Source organism: Xyrauchen texanus, chromosome 14, assembly GCF_025860055.1.
Source record: "Xyrauchen texanus isolate HMW12.3.18 chromosome 14, RBS_HiC_50CHRs, whole genome shotgun sequence".
Classification (NCBI taxonomy): Eukaryota; Metazoa; Chordata; class Actinopteri; order Cypriniformes; family Catostomidae; genus Xyrauchen; species Xyrauchen texanus.
The window spans coordinates 34044831-34064063 of record NC_068289.1 but is presented as its reverse complement, the minus strand read 5'-3'; the positions used below and the strand labels follow the sequence as shown (position 1 = coordinate 34064063).

At 39.3% G+C, this 19233-nt stretch overlaps 1 protein-coding gene across 1 annotated transcript in view; it reads right to left on the bottom strand.

Moving 5' to 3' along the window:
• Positions 1–19233, bottom strand: part of lrp1bb (low density lipoprotein receptor-related protein 1Bb) — a 491998-nt gene that overhangs the window by 320523 nt on the left and 152242 nt on the right. Inside the window, exon 2 of the mRNA XM_052142560.1 lies at positions 17847–17984. Within this exon, the coding sequence (XP_051998520.1) occupies positions 17847–17984 (138 nt within the window). The remainder of the gene's footprint in view (positions 1–17846; positions 17985–19233) is intronic.

The following is a 19233-nucleotide window of genomic DNA, read 5'->3' as shown; positions in this document are numbered from 1 at the left end:
GAAGTATTGGCTGTCATTATGGAAGAAAAGTGCTCTCTACATAAAAGATAAAAGAATGTACAAGTTTATATCCCAGCCTTAATGTGTGGAGCAATGTAGGGGTCTGCTATTTCATTTGCATATGCATTTATTGACTCTTTCATGTTATGTACTTGTTGATGTATTTTTTAATGTGAGTGATTTATGCATTTTGAATGATTTAATCACAATAATTTATTAATGTATAGAATTAATGGTTGCTGTAAAATCCTTGTTATTTTTTCAACAATTTGGTTTGTAAAATTAAATAGAAAATAAAAGCTTGCTTTTATTTGTTTGTTTGGTTGGTTGGTTATATTTAATGTAAAAACATAATTTAGGCTATAGTATTTTATAGGAGCACATATACAGATAAAAACATTATAACAGTGAAAACAAAACTTCCTTTATAGTACTATTGAGGTTATAAATAGCCCTTTCAAACGAAGGTTCTTTATGAAACCTTTAAAAAGGGTTCTGTTTAGAACCAATAAATATATATAAAAAAATAACAGGCAGATAAATTATCACAATAAGGTATTCAGAATTTTTTTTAAATGAAATACAAAAGTCATCCAAATGGCAATGTTGTGCTCCTGATGGCATAGCTTTAAGCAAGTTAGAGAGTGTAATTTAAGTTATTAATCACTGAAAATCTCCTCCTGATGCACTCTATGAATGTGCTTTCATATCACATTCAAACAAATGAATCTAATATGACTTTTCGCAATCAGTCACGAGATACATGAGACACATGATGAGCATTTGATGTAATTGCCTTAAAGCAAAATAAATATGATGGCTGTCACGATTCCCTTGTTGTCTGCCCCGTGTTTTCTGTTTCACTCGTCACTGATCATATTCCATATCACGTTTTCCTTGTTGTCTGCCCAGTGTTTCACTTGTCTGTCTAAACTACACTTCCCACAATTCCCTGATCTCATCACTGCCATCTTTGCATCATTGTTCTCACCTGTGTCTCGTTTTGTCATCATCATGTCTACTGTGTATTTACACCCTGCAGTTTCTTCATTCCCCTGTCGACTGTTGATGTGTATGGATGTTTGTTCTTCGCCCTGTTCAACCTGTTCTCCCCATTCATGGTCCCTTGATGTTTTTGTGCTTTTATTTTTATTTTCCCATCATGGATGTTTCGTTTGTTCCTGTTTTGTCTGTTTTCACATTTAATAAAAACCAACTGCATTTAGATCCTCACCCTCATCTGCCTTTACCTACTCATCGTAACAGAACAGTCGACCAACAATGGATCTAGCAGGGTTCCTCACGGAGCCGACACAGGCGGACTTGTCTGTCCGGGAGTTCTCCCACTTCTTCACCAGCGTGGCCAGTTACACCGGCTAGGATGACCACACTCTGAAGGTGGCGTACCGGTTCGGTGTTCCCAAACACCGGTGGTGGGAACTGCCGGAGACCGGAGACTGCACCTGGCGGGAGTATGTGGGACTCATCGTGGAGGAGTTCGCTGCTGGGAGCCACCTCTCCTGATCCCGGCTCCCGCCTCTGGGCTTTCCTCACCAGCCACGGTGAGTGTGCCAACCCCCACGCCTGCCGTGGTCAACGAACCAGCGCTGCCAACTTCATCCGCCCGGAGGAGGAGAAGAAAGGCCTCTGCTCTCCAGCCTCCGCTAACCACGGCCAACCAGCCAATGCCTGCAGCCCCGAACGTCAATGAGCCAGCGCCTGTAGCCTCGAACGTCAGTGAGCCAGTGCCTGTAGCCTCGAACGTCAGTGAGCCAGGGCCTGTAGCCTCGAACGTCAGTGAGCCAGCGCCTGTAGCCTCGATCGTCTCCGAGCCAGCGCCTGTAGCCTCGACCGTCCCAGAGCCAGCACCTGTAGCCTCGACCGTCCCAGAGCCAGCACCTGTAGCCTCGACCGTCCCAGAGCCAGCACCTGTAGCCATGACCGTCCTAGAGCCAGTGCATCTCGAGCCTTCCAGGGCTCCGCCTCCTGAGCCTTCTAGGGTGCTGCCTCCCAAATCTTCCAGGGCTCCACCTCCCGAGCCTCCCAGGGCTCTGCCTCCCGAGTCTTCCAGGGCTCCAGTCTCTCAAGTCTCTCGAGCCTCCCAGGGCTCCGCCTCCTGAGTCTTCCAGGGCTCTGCCTCTCAAGTCTCTCGAGCCTCCCAGGGCTCCGCCTCTCGAGCCTCCCAGGACTCCTCCTCTCGAGCCTCCCAGGGCTCCACCTCTCGAGCCTCTCATGCCTTCCAGCGTTCAGCCTCTTGAGCCTTCCAGGGCTCAGCCTCTCGAGCCTTCCAGGGCTTCACCTCTCGAGCCTCCTTCTGCGCTACCTCCCTCGGCTCCGCCTCCAGAGCCTTCCAGGTCTCCACCTACCAAGCCTCACTCTGCTCTGCCTCCTGAGCCTCACATGGCTCCGCTCCCTGAGCCTTCTAGGGCTCCGCCTCTAAAGCCTCTTATGGCGCCGCCTTACTCGGCTCCACCTCCTGAGCCTTCCTCGGCCCAGCCTCCAGAGCCTCCCTCGACTCCGTCTCCTGAGCCTCCCATGGCTCCGCCTCCTAGGCCTTCCTCGGCTCCGCCTCCTGAGCTTCCAGGGCCTCCCTCAGCTCCACCTCCTGAGCCTCCAGAACCTCCCTCAGCTCTGCCTCCTGAGCCTCCAGAGCCTCTCTCAGCTCTGCCTCCTGAGCCTCCAGAGCCTCCCTCAGCTCCGCCTCCAGAGCCTTCTACGATGTGGTCTCCTGAGCAGTCCACGGCTCCGCCTACCTCGGCTCTGCCCTCGGAGTCCCCCATGGCTGTGGTCCTGAGGCCACCTCCCAGGCCTCCTGAACCTGTCTTTGCTCTGTGGCCAGCTCCCAGACCACCTGATCCAGTCCTCTTGTGGTCACTTTGGACTGCCTGTCTGCCCCCTGTGCCTCCTTGGACCGCCTTCTTACCCCTGTGCCCCCTTGGACCGCCTTCTTAACCCCCGTGCCTCCTTGGACTGCCTGTCTGCCCCCCGTGCCTCCTTGGACTGCCTGTCTGCCTCCCTGTGCCTCCTTGGACTGCCTGTCTGCTCTCTGTGCCCCCTTGGACTGCCTGTCTTGTGCCCCTTTGGTCTGTCTGTTTGCCCCCTGTGCTCCCTTGGTTTGTCTGTTTGCCCCTTGTACTCGCTTGGTCTGTCTGTTTGCCCCTTGTGCTCCCTTGGTCCCCCCCCCCACAGCTTGGACGATTCCTGTTTCGTCTGTTTTCACATTTAATAAAAACCAACTGCATTTAGATCCTCACCCTCGTCTGCCTTTACCTACTCATCGTAACAATGGCATTTAACTCATCTCATTGACTATAATTGCAATAAAATAAACAGATTAATTCCATGCATTCAACATTCATGGATTCTTTCAGTATACGTAAACATGTTGTAAAACGGTTACATTTTCAATGCTATCCATACATCAATATTGTACTTTTGAAATGTAAATGTAAGCAAATGTACATTATCTAGAACCACACTTTATGAAAGAATACATACACTTCTAATGAAATCATATATGATATCTATAAGAACAAATAGAGTTCCAGTAGCTGATAGAGCATGCTGTAGCAAAACCAAGGACATGGGTTTGATTCATGACACAAACTCAGAGGTGGACAGAGTAGCCAAAAACTGTACTCAAGTGAAAGGAGTTATAAGGATCTCATAAGGAGATATTTTGACAGAATGTTTGCCTGAGACACTATTTACTTTCAGTGAATGTGAATATATATATATATTGTATCTCACAAAAGTGAGTACACCCCTCACATTTTTGTAAATATTTGATTATATATTTTCATGTACAGCTTGTATAATAGTGTAAATTTGCTGTACCCCAAAATAACTCAACACACAGCCATTAATGACGCTGGCAACAAAAGTGAGTACACTCCTAAGTGAAAATGTCCAAATTGGGCCCAAAGTGTCAATATATTGTGTGATCACCATTATTTTCCAGCACTGCTTTAACACTCTTAGGCATGGAGTTCACCAGAGCTTCACAGGTTGCCACTGGTGTCCTCTTCCACTCCTCCATGACGACATCACAGAGCTGGTGGATGTTAGAGACCTTGTGCTCCTCCACCTTCCATTTGAGGATGTCCCACAGAGGAGGGGATCATGCTCTGCTTCAGTACGACACAGTACATGTTGGCATTCATGGTTCCCTCAATGAACTGTAGCTCCCCAGTGCCAGCAGCACTCATGCAGCTCCAGACCATGCTACTCCCACCACCATGCTTGACTGTAGGCAAGACACACTTGTCTATGTACTCCTCACCTGGTTTCCGCCGCACACGCTTGACACCATCTGAACCAAATGCGTTTATCTTGGTCTCATCAGACCACAGGACATGGTTCCAGTAATCCATGTCCTTAGTCTGCTTGTCTTCAGCAAACTGTTTGCAGGCTTTCTTGTGCATCATCTTTAGAAGAGGCTTACTTCTGGGACGACAGCCATGCAGACCAATTTGATGCAGTGTGCGGCCTATGGTCTGAGCACTGACAGGCTGACCCACCACCCCTTCAACCTCTGTAGAAATGCTGGCAGCACTCATACGTCTATTTCCCAAAGACAACCTCTGGATATGACGCTGAGCATGTGCACTAAAATTCTTTGGTGAGTTTAGTGCACATGGCGAGGCCTGTTCTGAGTGTATGGTCCTGGCCACCATGCTGCAGCTCAGTGTCAGGGTCTTGGCAATCTTCGAATAGGCTAGGCCATCTTTATGTAGAGCAAATAATTCTTTTTTTCAGATCCTCAAAGAGTTCTTTGCCATGAGGTGCCATGTTGAACTTCCAGTGACCAGTATGAGGGAGTGTGAGTGTGATGACACCAAATTTAACACACCTGCTCCCCATTCACACCTGAGACCTTGTAACACTAATGAGTCACACGACACCGGGGAGGGAAAATGGCTAATTGGACCCAATTTGGATATTTTCAATTAGGAGTATACTCACTTTTGCTGCCAGTGGTTTAGACATTAATGGAAAATTTAATTTACACTGTTATACAAGCTGTACACTCACTACTTTAGATTGTAGCAAAGTGTCATTTCTTCAGTGTTGTCAAATGAAAAGATTTAATCAAATATTTACAAAAATGTGAGGGGTGTACTCACTTTTGTGAGATACAGTATATATTGAAAGTGAATGTGACCGAGACTGTCGATTTCTAACATTCTGTCTAACATATTTTGTGTTCTACATAATACAAATTGTCACACTGGTATGGAACAACATGAGGGTAGATAAATGATGACAGAATATTAAATTATGGCTGACCTATCACTTTAAAGAGATAGTTTACCCCAAAATGAAAATTCTCTCAGCATTTACTCACCCTCATGGCATCCCAGATGTGTATAACCTTTCTTCTGCAGAACACAAATTCAGATTTTTAAAAGAATAGTGTATTCATCAAAAATGTTGATGCTCCACAAAGCACATAAAAACAGCATATAAGTGACCCATAAGACTCCAGTTGTTAAATCCATGTCTTCAGAAGTGATATGATAGGTGTGGGTGAGAAATGGATCAATATTTTTTGCTAGACAGCAGGGGGCGATATGCAGAGAAGAATGTGAATCACCAAATACAAGAAGAAGGATGTGAAAGTGATCTGTTTCGCTGTTTCTCATCTATACCTATCACATCGCTTCTGAAGATAATTATTTAACCACTAGAGTCTTATTAATTATTTTTATGCTGATTAAATGTTGCCACCCATTCACTTGCATTGTATGGGCCTACAGAGCTGAGACATTCTTCTAAAAATCTTCATTTAAGTTCAGCAGAAGAAAGAAAGTCATACACATCTGGGGTTGTATGAGGGTGAGTAAATAATGAGAATTGTAATTTTTGGGTGAACTATCCCTTTAAGGGATATTGTCAGATCTGGATGAATTTGTCAATAAGAAGAGAGGTTTGGAAACATTTTTTGTAATTATTACAGTGAAAATGTGAAAATGTCCCACAAGGACATTATATATAATGCTGAAATATAAAGTAAAGCAAGATCATGCTTTATTAATGCCTTCTTTCACTATTTCATAGCTTTTAAAGCCTTGTGTCAATTCTTATTTTAGTGTAGTTACAGTTTTCAGTGATTTAAGTGTTTAGATCATTAGTTCTGTACAGCAGTACCACTGCTCTGCACTATTGCTGCATTCATTTAAAAATGTACACTTAAAAACTGATGTCATAAGATCCCAGTTACAGAATCACCCTGTAAATGACCATCTCATTATTCAGAAAAGCATGCATTAGAATTAGAGCCAAAACTTACCTCAGTGTGCTGCCTTAAGTTGAAGCTGTGATTTTAATCTTGAAAAATCAGCTTGTCTTGTTGTTAAATGAAGGCACTGCATGACGAAACTATAAATATTTTCCACTGTGCGGAGCAAAGTGTTTCACATTGAAGAGTTTGTGACAGCGGCTCAGAGCGCACAGCTGTGTGAACTTCCACTCTTGTAAAAGTCCAATTCAATAATCTCTCCATAAATTACACATTCATAAAAATGAAACCCAGTAATATAATGACAGTAATGCCACCTGTTGTAAAGAAGTAAAAGTAAAAAAAATCATTAAAAATGTACTTGAGTGAGAGTAAAAAGTACCCACTTGTATACCTACTCTAAAAGTAAATTTTTTTCCCAAAAAGTTCCACAAATACATGTAACGGAGTAAATGTATCGCATTACTACCCACATCTGCACACACTGATAAAATATATACCTTAAATTCACTCTGGATGAAAGTGCCAGACAAATATATATATAACATAAAATGCTGAAAAAGTTACTTTTCACCACTGATCAAATTCATTTTTAGCAAACCAGCTATGCCAAGATCATCACCAGCAAGTCTACTTCTACTCCTCAACATAATCCTATTAGAGGAAATAATCACACATTGAGATTAAACCCAGACCAACAGATCCTGAATTAAAATGCATTGGTTTCCGGTAATCCTCAAGAGTTGGCCGTTATAAGCTCAGATGGGTCAAAAAGTGAACCTTGAGTGCTTGTTATTGCATAAATTTGACCCAACACATGACTTGGGAGTATTCCCAAATGAAGCATAGTGAACTGTACATTTACAATAGGCGTTACCCCTTCATTATCTTATTCAATTTTGGTGCTTGACTTGCACATTTAAGGTTACTTGAAAATTATATGATATTGCATATCATTACTCAAAATAATTTAATTCATATGCTAATAGCTTGAAGGTGAATACAGTGCTCTATTATTTAAACTGGAAAACAGGAAACGGCTTGTATGGCAGTGTTTTTGGAAATGTATATTTGTACGATTGATACTGCTGTCACTGGCAATAGGGGAAAAATATTTGTTTGGATGTTTGCTTGTTTGAATTGCTAGAAATTAAAAAATTACTCAAATGCAATAATTGAATGCTGTCAAAAGGCAAAAGGAGGATGGGAAGGTACATATGTGACATGGTTTTGAATTACTTTGCAAAAGCAGTGTAATCTATTAACAAGGAAATTAGAGCACCATAACAAGCTGTTGTATAATTACTTATTTGCTTTAAAACAATGTTTTTGTTTAGTTACAGTATTGGTAAATTTGTCTTTGTGGAGCATACTGTACATCAACATATATAATATAATAAAGATAAAATATAATGTAATGTAAGAAAAAAAAACCATCTAAATACTAATAAAATAAATAAAAAACTTAAGTTTTAAATGTGCCTTACCATGCCAGAAATATTATTTATTTTTTTTTTTTTGGAATGTCAGCATTTATTGCAGGTAGACAGACATACAGAGAGACAGACAGACACACAGAAAGATAGATCAGATACAGAAAGATAGATCTGGATGAAGATCTGTGGTGACATTGGTCTTTTGGTATTTGGACTTTCAAGCTCCATGGCTCTAAAGTCAGAAGTTTTCAATAAGGGATTTGGGCATTTTTGATTGTTAAAAAACCATAGGCCTGATAAGTTAGAAAAAATACAGCCAACTAATGTACAAGTTATTCGGATATTTGGTGGAAATCTATGGGATTTTTATTTGGAAAACCATAAGTCCAATCAGTTAGAGAAGACACAGCAACTGAGGACTGGAAAGCTCTCAGATGTGTTACAGTTTAAAGACGTAGTCTTGGAGTAGGTATTTTAAAAACAAACAAACTAAAACACATACCAACAAAATAATCATGGACCAGAAGAACCTCTTGCAATTTCTCCCAGCAGGCTCAAGGTGAATTTTTTTTATCATTATTGAATTTGATTGGCAGCATGTCACACAATTTGGTCCAGCTTTAAGCATAATGGAAGCATCTAAATGGATCAAATGATTTTAAAGTCCACTGAAACTTTACAATTGTGAGAGAACATATGGAAAACTATTCTTGTAATCATATATCAAGGATGCAAAGTGTCTGTCTTGAAAACTACTTCCTCTAAGCTTTCTATTTATTATTATTATTAATATTATTATTATACTTTCTGTAATTGTGCTAAATGGTATGTAATTGCTTTTGAGAAAATTAAACATGAGGTGCTTTTCAATGACTAACTGAACTGACACACAATGCAGGCACGTAACTGGCAAAATTAATGCAATTACCTAAGGGTGATCATTTGTTATTGAATTTCAGCATAAAGGCAACAAAAAATAAAATTGGCCAATATTATCATTCATTCCAACTTGCTTAACTGAGTAATATGTCAGTGACTGACGGTGCTTGAGGATTTTCTCGCATTCACAGCCTGCAGTAATAATAATGTCCTGGTCTGTGTGAACGTGATTAAATAATGTGCACTTAATTTACTGGTAATAATGAGTTTAAGGAAATTACAATTTATTAGTCATGTAAATATGCATCATGCTAATTACATAATTTAATAAATTCAGAAATCATTAATACAAATATGCTCAAAGATCCAATGCTCAAAGATGAATCTTAAGAGTAAGATAATGCATTATACTTTAATAATACAAAATTATTTTGGGTTTATCGCACACAACGCAATGGGGTTAAATCTGTCTACAGAATCGGCGAGACCAATGTGTTCAATTCCCTTAAATACCTAGACAACAGTAGCCTACATCAAACCAAAAGGTAAACAAAAGGAATTTGGGAATGAATTGATTCAGTGACACATGAGGTAATGCTCTAAATGTAATTTACTTTGAGGACACAACCTAATTTCTCTACAAACCAAATCTTTGTTATGATAAAGTTTACTGTGGTGGGATTGGGACTATTGTACCAGTCGCATTGAGACCTTTTAAATTATATCAAACATGAATATTTAGATCTGCTGTTAATACAATAAACTTAATACAAGTATTAGGTGAGCTTGAGGTGATTTTTAGCTGACAAAGGACAGGACAGGGTAAAAAAGGAGAGGGAGGGAAGGGAACAGATGTGGAAGAACCACAATGCTTGACACAGAGATTCTATGTTGATTATCTCTGAAGTTCTTTGTCTCAGCAAGCGATGCTCATTGGGCCCAGACATTCGGGCACCTTTGCCTAACATTATTATTCTTCAGAATATTACATATATTATAAATTATTTAGAATAAGTTATTGAGTGATGATGCAAACTAATCATTGGCTCAAAAGAGATACTATTAAAACATTTCTGTCTTCATGCTCGCATAATCACAAGTAGAGAGACAAGGAAGTGTTTTGAAACAACTCTTTAGGAAACTTACTGTCACAGTCTCGGTGAGTTCGCCGGTTTGTTCTGTTTGTTTTGGTGTTCTCTCCCTCATGTGTTTCAGGTCCCGCCAGCATGCAGAATCAGCGTTTCCATTGGAACCCTGATGATTTCCATAGGAACGCTGATCATGCCACACTTCAGCAGGCTGATGGCACCTGTCTCTAATTTGTTCCCTTCTTATTTAAATCCCACTCTGTCTCGTGTTTTTTGCTAAATTGTTATTGTGTGTCCTAGGTAACTCACCTCGCTCTCTCTCTGCCTTAATTGGTCCTGTTACGTGTTTTCTGTGAAGGTTGCCAGTCCCCGCCTGTGTGTCTGGATTGTGTCTACCACCCAACCTGCATTTTCACTCGCTTTGACTTTTCACCTGAGGATTTCTCACTGGTCTGCCTTCTACACTGCCATGATGCACACAAGCCTACAAACACGCTCTCCATCTCCACAATGCATTCGGTGCTGGGTTCCTCTCATAATTCAAGTTATTCTTGGCTGAGCTCTGCCGGGTTTTTGACCGCTCAGCCAACGGCCTTGAGTCGGCGAAGGTTCTGACGGGTTTGGCCCAGGATAACTGGTCAGTTGTGGACTATGCCATCGAGTTTCGCAACCTCACCACATCCAGTAAGTGGAATGATCGAGTGCAGTGGGAACAGTTTTTGCATGGGTTGTCTGGCACCACCTCGCCCGCTGAGTGTCCAATGGCCGTCCTCCAGTGGGACCACTCTTTCATGGCTGCTTGCCCCATTTGTTCATCGAATAAGACCTCCAATCACACTCCAGACGGGCTCCTCAAACCGCTGTCAGTCCCTTCGAAACCCTATGTCACAGTCTATGTCTGTGCCGGGTTCGTCTCTGCCCACCATTCCTGTTTGAGTCTTCTCTGCCCACCAGCCCTGTTTATTGACTGTTTCCTAATAACCTCTGTTAAATGTACCTCTGTGCCTGGATCTCTTGTATCTCGCCCTGACACTTACTGGCAAAATAAAAGTGCATACATATTTTTGCAATATTTGCAATGTTGCTTAACTTTATATTGTCAGGAAAATCCATGTAAATAAATAAAGCTATTTCTTATCTAATTACATGTTGAGATAAATAGTATGCACTGTACATTATACTGCAATTCCATATTTGATAAACAGACAAGAAAGTATATTTTGAAAGGCTCCTTGGAAGCACACATAACCATACATTAGGCTTTGACCAAACACTTCTGCATTGCCGAAGTATGTGAAGGTGAAATAGAATGCTGTCTTTGTATTCCATATGGGCATGCTTTTGGGTAATTCCCTCTTGGGATTCACTATGTATATTAGGGTTGGGCGATGTCCCCTAAATTGGCAGTTGACGATGCTGACAGTAAAACATCGCGATGGACGATGATATTGTCGGTGGGGTGGGGCGGGGCGGGGGGTTATGTAATTTCATATAATTTTAAAAAATTATATGAAAAATTATAATTTCGTTATTTTACTAACCCAACTAATGACTTGTCGGCGCTTTATCAGTAGGTTGCACGACACGTGAAGCATTTTTTTTTTTAGCTTTCACTTAAGAAGAGTTGTGCACTTTTTATTTTAATATATCTCTTTACATAAATACTATTTTCCACTTAAAAACTATAATTTCATTATTTTACTATCCCAACTGACTCATCCGCGCTTTCCAATAGGTTGCATGTAAGGGGGAAAAATATTTCTTCCACTTAAGAAGAGTTGTGCACTTTTAAGCACTTTTTATTTTAATATATCTCTTTATATAGATATTTTTTTTCTACTGAAAAACTATAATTTCATTATTTTACTAGCCAAACTAATTAGTACTCATCCGGGCTTTTTAATATATTGCACGTAAGAAAAAAAAGTAGCTTCCTTCCACGTAGAGTTGATACAATGGCGTTGGTGTTGGTTGCTAAAAAGGGTACTACTTCGCCTATATGGCAATTTTTTGGATTTAGACCTGATGAGAGTGGACAGCCAAGGGACCCGTCCGAAGTTTTGTGCAAGATCTGCTCATGTGTGATCCGCGAAACAGATGGGCAGACGACCAATCTGCATTTTTCGCCATCCGTTGCGGAGCTATTCGATTTTGCATATTATTTTTTAAACGTTCATTTGTGTAGTTCATATGACCACTTTACAATATTTCAATAACATAATTTATTGTGTAGCCTGTGCTGAAGTTAATTGTGCTGCTAATAATAAGTGAAATGTTAATGCCGAGTTTCGGTCTGAGTGTTGTTCCCGTTTTCCTGTTCTTTATTTGTTGTTCTTCTATGTTTTAATAAATGTGTGTTATTTATATTCACCTTGTTTCTTTCATTTGATTTGACATTATGGATTTATGGCCAAGGAAATTTTTCTTTAAAAGTATTAACCAGACAAAAGTTATTTGACATTCGCTGGTCTGGGTTTATCTTAAACTGCCGCTTCAGTGTATACAAGAGCTATGTGACAATGAGCAAGATTTTCTGAGACACTATAACTACTAATAATTAATTAATAAAGGCTATTTTCTTGTAGCCTACAACATAAAATATTTTAATCTAAATGTACAGTGTAAGACATGTAAAAAATGACAAGAAGCTAACACTGTCAAGATCAATATTTGTGTAGCCTGCCTGACACGGTATTTTCACAGACTAACACGTCACGTCTCTGGCATATACTACAGTATTTAAAATAGCATATATGCATTAGTTATATTCTCAATTTAATTTACAGAGCAATCCCTGCAAAGTTTTTAGGTTAACTATAGAAGAGACTAGGATTAGTGAGTCACACTAGCAAGACTCGCAAAAGGGGGCGTGGCATCACGATGGTGGCTCTACATCGTGATGTTGGTCAGCCATCACGATGGACGATGATATCGTCCATCGGCACAACCCTAATGTATATTAATTATGAAAGTTGAAAGTTTCAGCTGAGACCTTCTCTGCGGTGACCTCATTTACTCCCATCTGCAGATTTATGGGTGGAAATATGTGCTGAATGTCCTGGCCCAAACTCCTCAGATGCCAACGTTTACTCATGCAATTAGCCCCTTTGATGAAGTATACATGGTTGTGTGAAAACCAAATTGGCCCGGTTGCTAGGGAAGGTAGAGTCACATGGGGTAACCTCCTTGTGGTCGCATTTAGTGGTTCTCACTCTCAATGGGGCATGTGGTAAGTTGTGCGTGGATCACAGAGAATAGCATGAGCCTCCAAATGTGGAGTCTCCACGGTGTCATGCACCATGAGCCAGGTGATAAGATGCGCGGATTGACGGTCTCAGTAGCGGAGGCCACTGAGACTTGTCCTCCGCCACCCGGATAGGTGAGTAAACACGCCACCACGAGGACCTACTAAGTAGTGGGAATTGGGCATTCCAAATTGGGAGAAAAGGTATGAAAAAAAAAACTTCAGCACACGGTTAAATCACCAACACAAACACTAGACCTTAAAAACAACACACGTCTACTTAAGTCCAGACGTGGCACTTCAACCTGTCTGTAAATCATTATGTCTTATATATCATTGCTAATAGCTGAATCTGGTATAATAACTCATGATATTTACCTTACACAAAAGCTAAAAACATTTTCAATTTAAAGTTTAAGTGTGAAATAATTTTCAATGTTAATACATGTTCTTCTATCACAGTTTAATGTGCTGAGGCAACTATAATTAATACGTAGGTTGAATTTCCAAAAGGTTGTGGGCAGAGGTCACCCTTTAAAACAAAGTTTTTTTTTTTTTTTTTGCTGTGACATGTCTACTTTTGGCTCAAACAATGGTGTGAGTTTGGGGCAGGACTACTTGTTGGGTAAAAAAATGTCAGACAGTTGGCAGGGTGGAAGGGGTAGTAGCAGTGTTTGGGAAAGCTGTTTGGAAACAATTATTTTGTCCCTTGTCAGGTCATGTCCTCCTCAGCACAAAACCTAAATGAACTCTGGCATGCAAATTCTACTTGCCAATTCTCATTGGCCTTTTCTCAAAGATTTAAATGTATTTTTGGGCTACAAAAAGCGACCCCTAGTGTCACTACATCAGCACAACGTCTCGTAGCCTCCATCGGGGAATGGAGGTTATGACAGTAACCAAGCCGTACGATATACTTAGCTTATGATGCTTTTGGGAAATAGTGCCTGGGTAGTTATGTCCAGCTCATATATTCTTTACAAAAACGGATATCTCCAAAAAGAGTTGAATACTGTTTTTCAATTTCATATTTAAAATCAACAAAAAAAATATTTAAACAATCACATAATAAAGTGTGTTTCTTTAGCTCAAATAAAAAATGTAAAAAGATTTCAAACTGGTCTAGCTAATGATCATATACGTTCAGGGGAGGGGGGGGACAGTCCTTTTTATACAAGTGGTAAGTCTCTTTCTCATATTGATTCTGTTTCATGCTGCTAATGGCGCATACATTAAACACCCTTAAAGACAGTATTTAACTCACAGAAAATATAAAGAAGAAACCAGGAACATTTATAGTATGACTACAGTGAAATAAATGGTACTGTAGCAGCATGCTGCACACCTAGGAACAGAAGAGCAAAAAAAAAAAAAAAAAAGATTTATTGCCAGAGGCACTCACTGCTTAATTAGCTTTATCTAAAAAACAAACAAATGGAGGAGAACAATGAAAGTAATGTTTCTTAATTCTTCTGAACACCCAAGGATAACTTTCTGTAATACATCACTTTAGGCTTCAAGAGCCTTCCTCTTTATCTCTAATCCTGTCATGACAAAACCCTAATCTTTCCATCTTTCTGCACAATGAACAAGACCTTTGTGCTGGAAGGTAATTGGCACTTCTGTTCGAGAAAAGTTTTTTGAGGTTCCTTTGTCACCTTCCGACAGGGCAAATAAGTTACGTTTGAAAAATAGACAAGGAATTAAATAATGTCTCCTTTTCCTTCAAGATACTGCAATGATTATTCAGTTTTACAATATATATTGCATTTCAAGATGCTAGTCATACCAGAAACAATACTTTAAGCAGTGGGTAAATACATAGTATTATAGAAGGAAATAATGTTTGGAGTAAATTGGATTTACAATGAGGTCCAAAAGTCAAAGAATCCTATTGAATGTGCTTCTATTTTGCATTTGTCTAATTAAAAAAAACAAAACAAAAAAAAAAAAACATTATTATTACAAATGATATTATCAGCATAACAATTTAAGTGAAACGATTACTTCAAACAGCACTTCCTATATATAAGTATAAAATTTTTATTAGGGATGCACCGATACCAGTATCGGTATCGGGCCCGATACTGAGCTCATGTATTTGTACTCGTACTCATAAAAATACTCCGATATCAAAGACCGATACCTCTCGTGACGTAATTGACAACTTTCAGTGCACAGAAACACCGGCGGCAGAAGTAGAGAAAATGTCTGTCTCAGCAGTGTGGAAATATTTCAAAATTAATGATGACAACCCACGCATGGCAGACTGCAAACTTTGCTCTTCAAAAGTATCAAGAGGAGGAACAAAAACTAGCTCGTATAATAGGAGTAATATGATAAAACATCTGAAATTGAAACACAAAAATGAGCACAGAGAATTTGCCGCTAGCGGTAGCACTTGGCAACAAACATTGCGGCAAACCATAGTGAGACGAGACAAAATGCCAAGAGATGAACCAAGAGCTATAAAAATAACAGAGATGCTTACCCAATTCACAATTCTTGATGATCAACCACTGTCAGTTATTGAACCACTGTCTTTTAGAATTTTCATCTTCAAAAACCTACTGTACATATGCTGTGAGGAACATCCTTAGCTTATATAGCTTAATTCTTATGAACACTACTCCTACGGTTATAGTGTTGCTCACTTGCTCACCATGATTAAACAGTACACTGTTGTATTTCACTTTCCTAAACTCTTGGTTGTGATTACATTGTTACACAGTGTTATGTTATAAACATTTGTTCTGTGATATATGTTTGGAGCTTTTGGACACCTTTGTGACAGACAGATACAAAAATGACGATGTTTTTATTTCATTTTTTTATTATGCCCTTGGTTTAGTAGAGGAGGTTATTGGACACTGAAATTTGTTTGTGCTTTGACAACTTTGTGACAAGCAGATATTTTTTTTTTTGTCCTAAAATCATTAGTCTCTCTGTGTTGTACTTCGGAAAACTGCCACTTCACAAAAAAAGTACAAGTACAGGTATCGGTATCTGTGAGTACCAGAAAAAAAATATCGGTTAGTATTTGGCATGTCACCATTTTTTATTAATGAGCCCGTTTACATGCACAACAATATGCTGATTACTCTATAAAATCAGCTTGTTTAAAAAAAAATTGACAAGGCAAGAAATAATTGTGTTATTCTCTACTTTTGACCTCAAACCATGAAGAAGCATCTGCTCAACACGTGCGCACATTGGATGAGCTGGTAAGAACACCAGGTAAGGTGTTTACAAGGCAGACGAAATATGCATAATGGGCAAAAACCTACATGTGTCGACCGGGTTATTAATAAGCTGTTTATGGTCTTTACCCTGATAAAGGAACACGGTTTATTGCATTTACAAAACTGCGCACGTTGTCGGCTAATTAAGCATAACATGACAACACACACTCCAAGTCTGAGAATCTATGTTCTCCCAGCTTGATTTGAGGATGTTCCAAAGAGCATCTTGTGTGATTCAATGGAAGCAATGAAGCCTTACCTTTTTTTTTTTTTACAAAGAAGTTAACATGGTCAATGTGCTTACATTTGATTAGTGACCTAGAAATAGTGCTGAATAAATACATTAAATATTTCCAGGTTAAAAAAATAAAATAAAATTGTGCAATAATTGTGTATAATTTTAAATGTGCTCTCAGATTTTTGTTACCCCACTGTACATTCAAGCCAAAAAGCATGTATATAAGTCAAATGCAGACTGATCTTATGAATTTACATGACAATGGCAAAATATTTTCAAACCCAAACAACTTGTTTATTACAAGTTTGATGCCAAAAGTGAGTGAAATTATGTTGTAAGATTTTTAGGATGAATATGAGATGTTTTAATGAGTAAAATGTACCTCCTTAAACTAAAACTTTAACCTAAACCTAACCAATAGTGTCTTAAAAGATACATGAGAGGTAAACAAAACAGATGTCCTTAGCCTTAACCAATGCCTAAACCTAACCAATAATATTTTAAAAGCAAATTTGACAATAAAAGCACAGTTACTGAAGCAAGCACATAATTTTGTGTTGCTTCTATGGCACTTTTGCTTCACTTTCACTTGAAGGCTTGAGGCCCGGTCTCCAAGTTCTAAGTCCAACACTCTATCAGATGAGCTACCATGGAAGTTAATCACATTGGAATAAATGTGTAAATTACAGAGTCTGTAATACAAGCATTAAAATGTATTGTTTTTCAAATGATGTGTTAGAGTTTTGTGTTTAAGTCAATAAAACGTACAGTGGCTCGTAATGCCTTTAGTGTTAATTTCATCAAGAATCTGCAGTTAAATGTAGAATGCGGCATTTAAAACTCAAAAGTTTGCATCAATATAGTTACAGTAACATTCATTATCTGGGACTAGGTTGGTCAAATGTCGCAGGCACACTACTACAGCAATTATATTTTCCTGCACCCGACTGTCTGCCACAGTCTGGCATAGACTAAATAACACTTTGTTGTTCTAACCCTGCAGGAAAACCATGCATTCCACCTGGCATAATAAAATTCTGTGGTTCATATGGGTCACTGGCCTGTTTCCAGCAAGACTTTGCATCAAAGGCCAAGATCAGCCTGGACAGGCGGGTGCCATAGTTTTCCAGTTCACCATAGGTCAAACTCTTGGCCAGTCTGAGTTGTACCACATCCACTAATAGGCAAACATCCAATGCCAACTGCTGTGTCAGTATTGTCATATCACATAGTCCAGGTGGCTCCACCTGTTTGTAATTGTGGCCTGGATGATTGCGAACAAGAGCAGACTGTGTCCAACATCACACCTGCTGCGTTATTCATCTGTTCTCCTTCCATTGGAGCAACTTTGCCAATTTATGTAAAGATATGCGGCATTAGGCTGTCAATACAAATACTATATGTTTGTGTTCAAACAGTTACCTTTTGATATTCACAGATAAACAGCTAAAGCATCTGTGCAACCAATATTAACCCACCTCTACAGTGGACTCCTTCGTCAAACCCATCTTCACAGTCTTTCGCCCCATTGCAAAGCTTGTTGAAGTGAATGCACTTTCTCGTCCCAGGGCACTGTATGTGATTAAGGGGACATCTGACAATCACCTCTGGTGTACCTATGAGCACAAGAGAAGGGGGGGGTTACATCAAGGTCTTGATATGCTGTTGAAAATTTGTATTAGAAATGTAAACCAAGCCTTTCTTAAGTCATTCATAGGAAAATTCTTCACATAAGTGTAAACAGGATGGCTCTGTGATGCTAGCAAAGCTCAATTTGTTTAAGCATCCAGACCAGTACAGCAAACAACATGGGTGTTCAGGATTCTTTCTTTTTTCTTTCTCCATTATTTTTGCAATTATGTTTGGTGATCTAGTGGTGCAGAAACGACACACTTCACCTGTATTGTCAATGATTACTTTACCTCATTAACCACTACTAAAACACTTTCATGCAAATGTATAAGGTTCAGACAAATGTTCTTCATTTGTTTCAATTTTCAAGGCTTTGAGGGATGCAAATGAAAATGGGAAACAATTCAATTGATTGAATTTGGCCTAAAAAGCACTGCAGCCTCAGTGTTATTTAATTTGGTGGTAAAAACATTCCTTCAGCACCATTTTCTCTCTGTTGTTCTCTTATGGGAATGGCTAACAGAATGTGTATAGGTTTCTCATTTGCCAAACGTCCGTCCTTTTTTCTTATCCTAATGCATCTTAATTTAATTAGTGGAATAAAGGCAATACATTTCTTACTGTAAAAGTAAAGTTCTGCAATGTTTTGTTGATTAGCTTTGAAATTGTGGAAGTAGTTGAATCATCTTAAAGACACATCCTCTGCACTTGACTCATAATTGTTAAAGGTATAATTTACAAAACAAATTAATTACATTACATTATTATAATAATTACATTATTATTTTCTCACCCTCATGTCATGTTATTCCAAACCAGAATGCCCTTTCTTTCTTTCTTTCTTTCTTGCATCTATCTGTACAGTTTATAAAGATGCAGAGAAATGAAAATACTAGGCACACTTCTGGTAAGTGTGTGTTCCTATTAGGCATGTGAAAGGCCGTGTGCATGCTCACAGCTCGTCAAAAGAATGTTTGCATTTTCAATTTTTTTAAATATATTTTCTGCACACAATGTATAACAAATTTAGCCAATACATGTTTTATTTCGCACACTGTAGAAGAACTTCAGGGTAGATATAAAAAGCATGTTTTGAAATAACATATGCAATAAAACATGCAATAATATCAGGCCTTCGTGATCCAAGTAGAAATTAGATGTCTACATAAAGCTTTGTTCAGAAGGCCTACTTTGTCAGATTAAAATGTAACAACATTTACAGAAAGTGTCAGA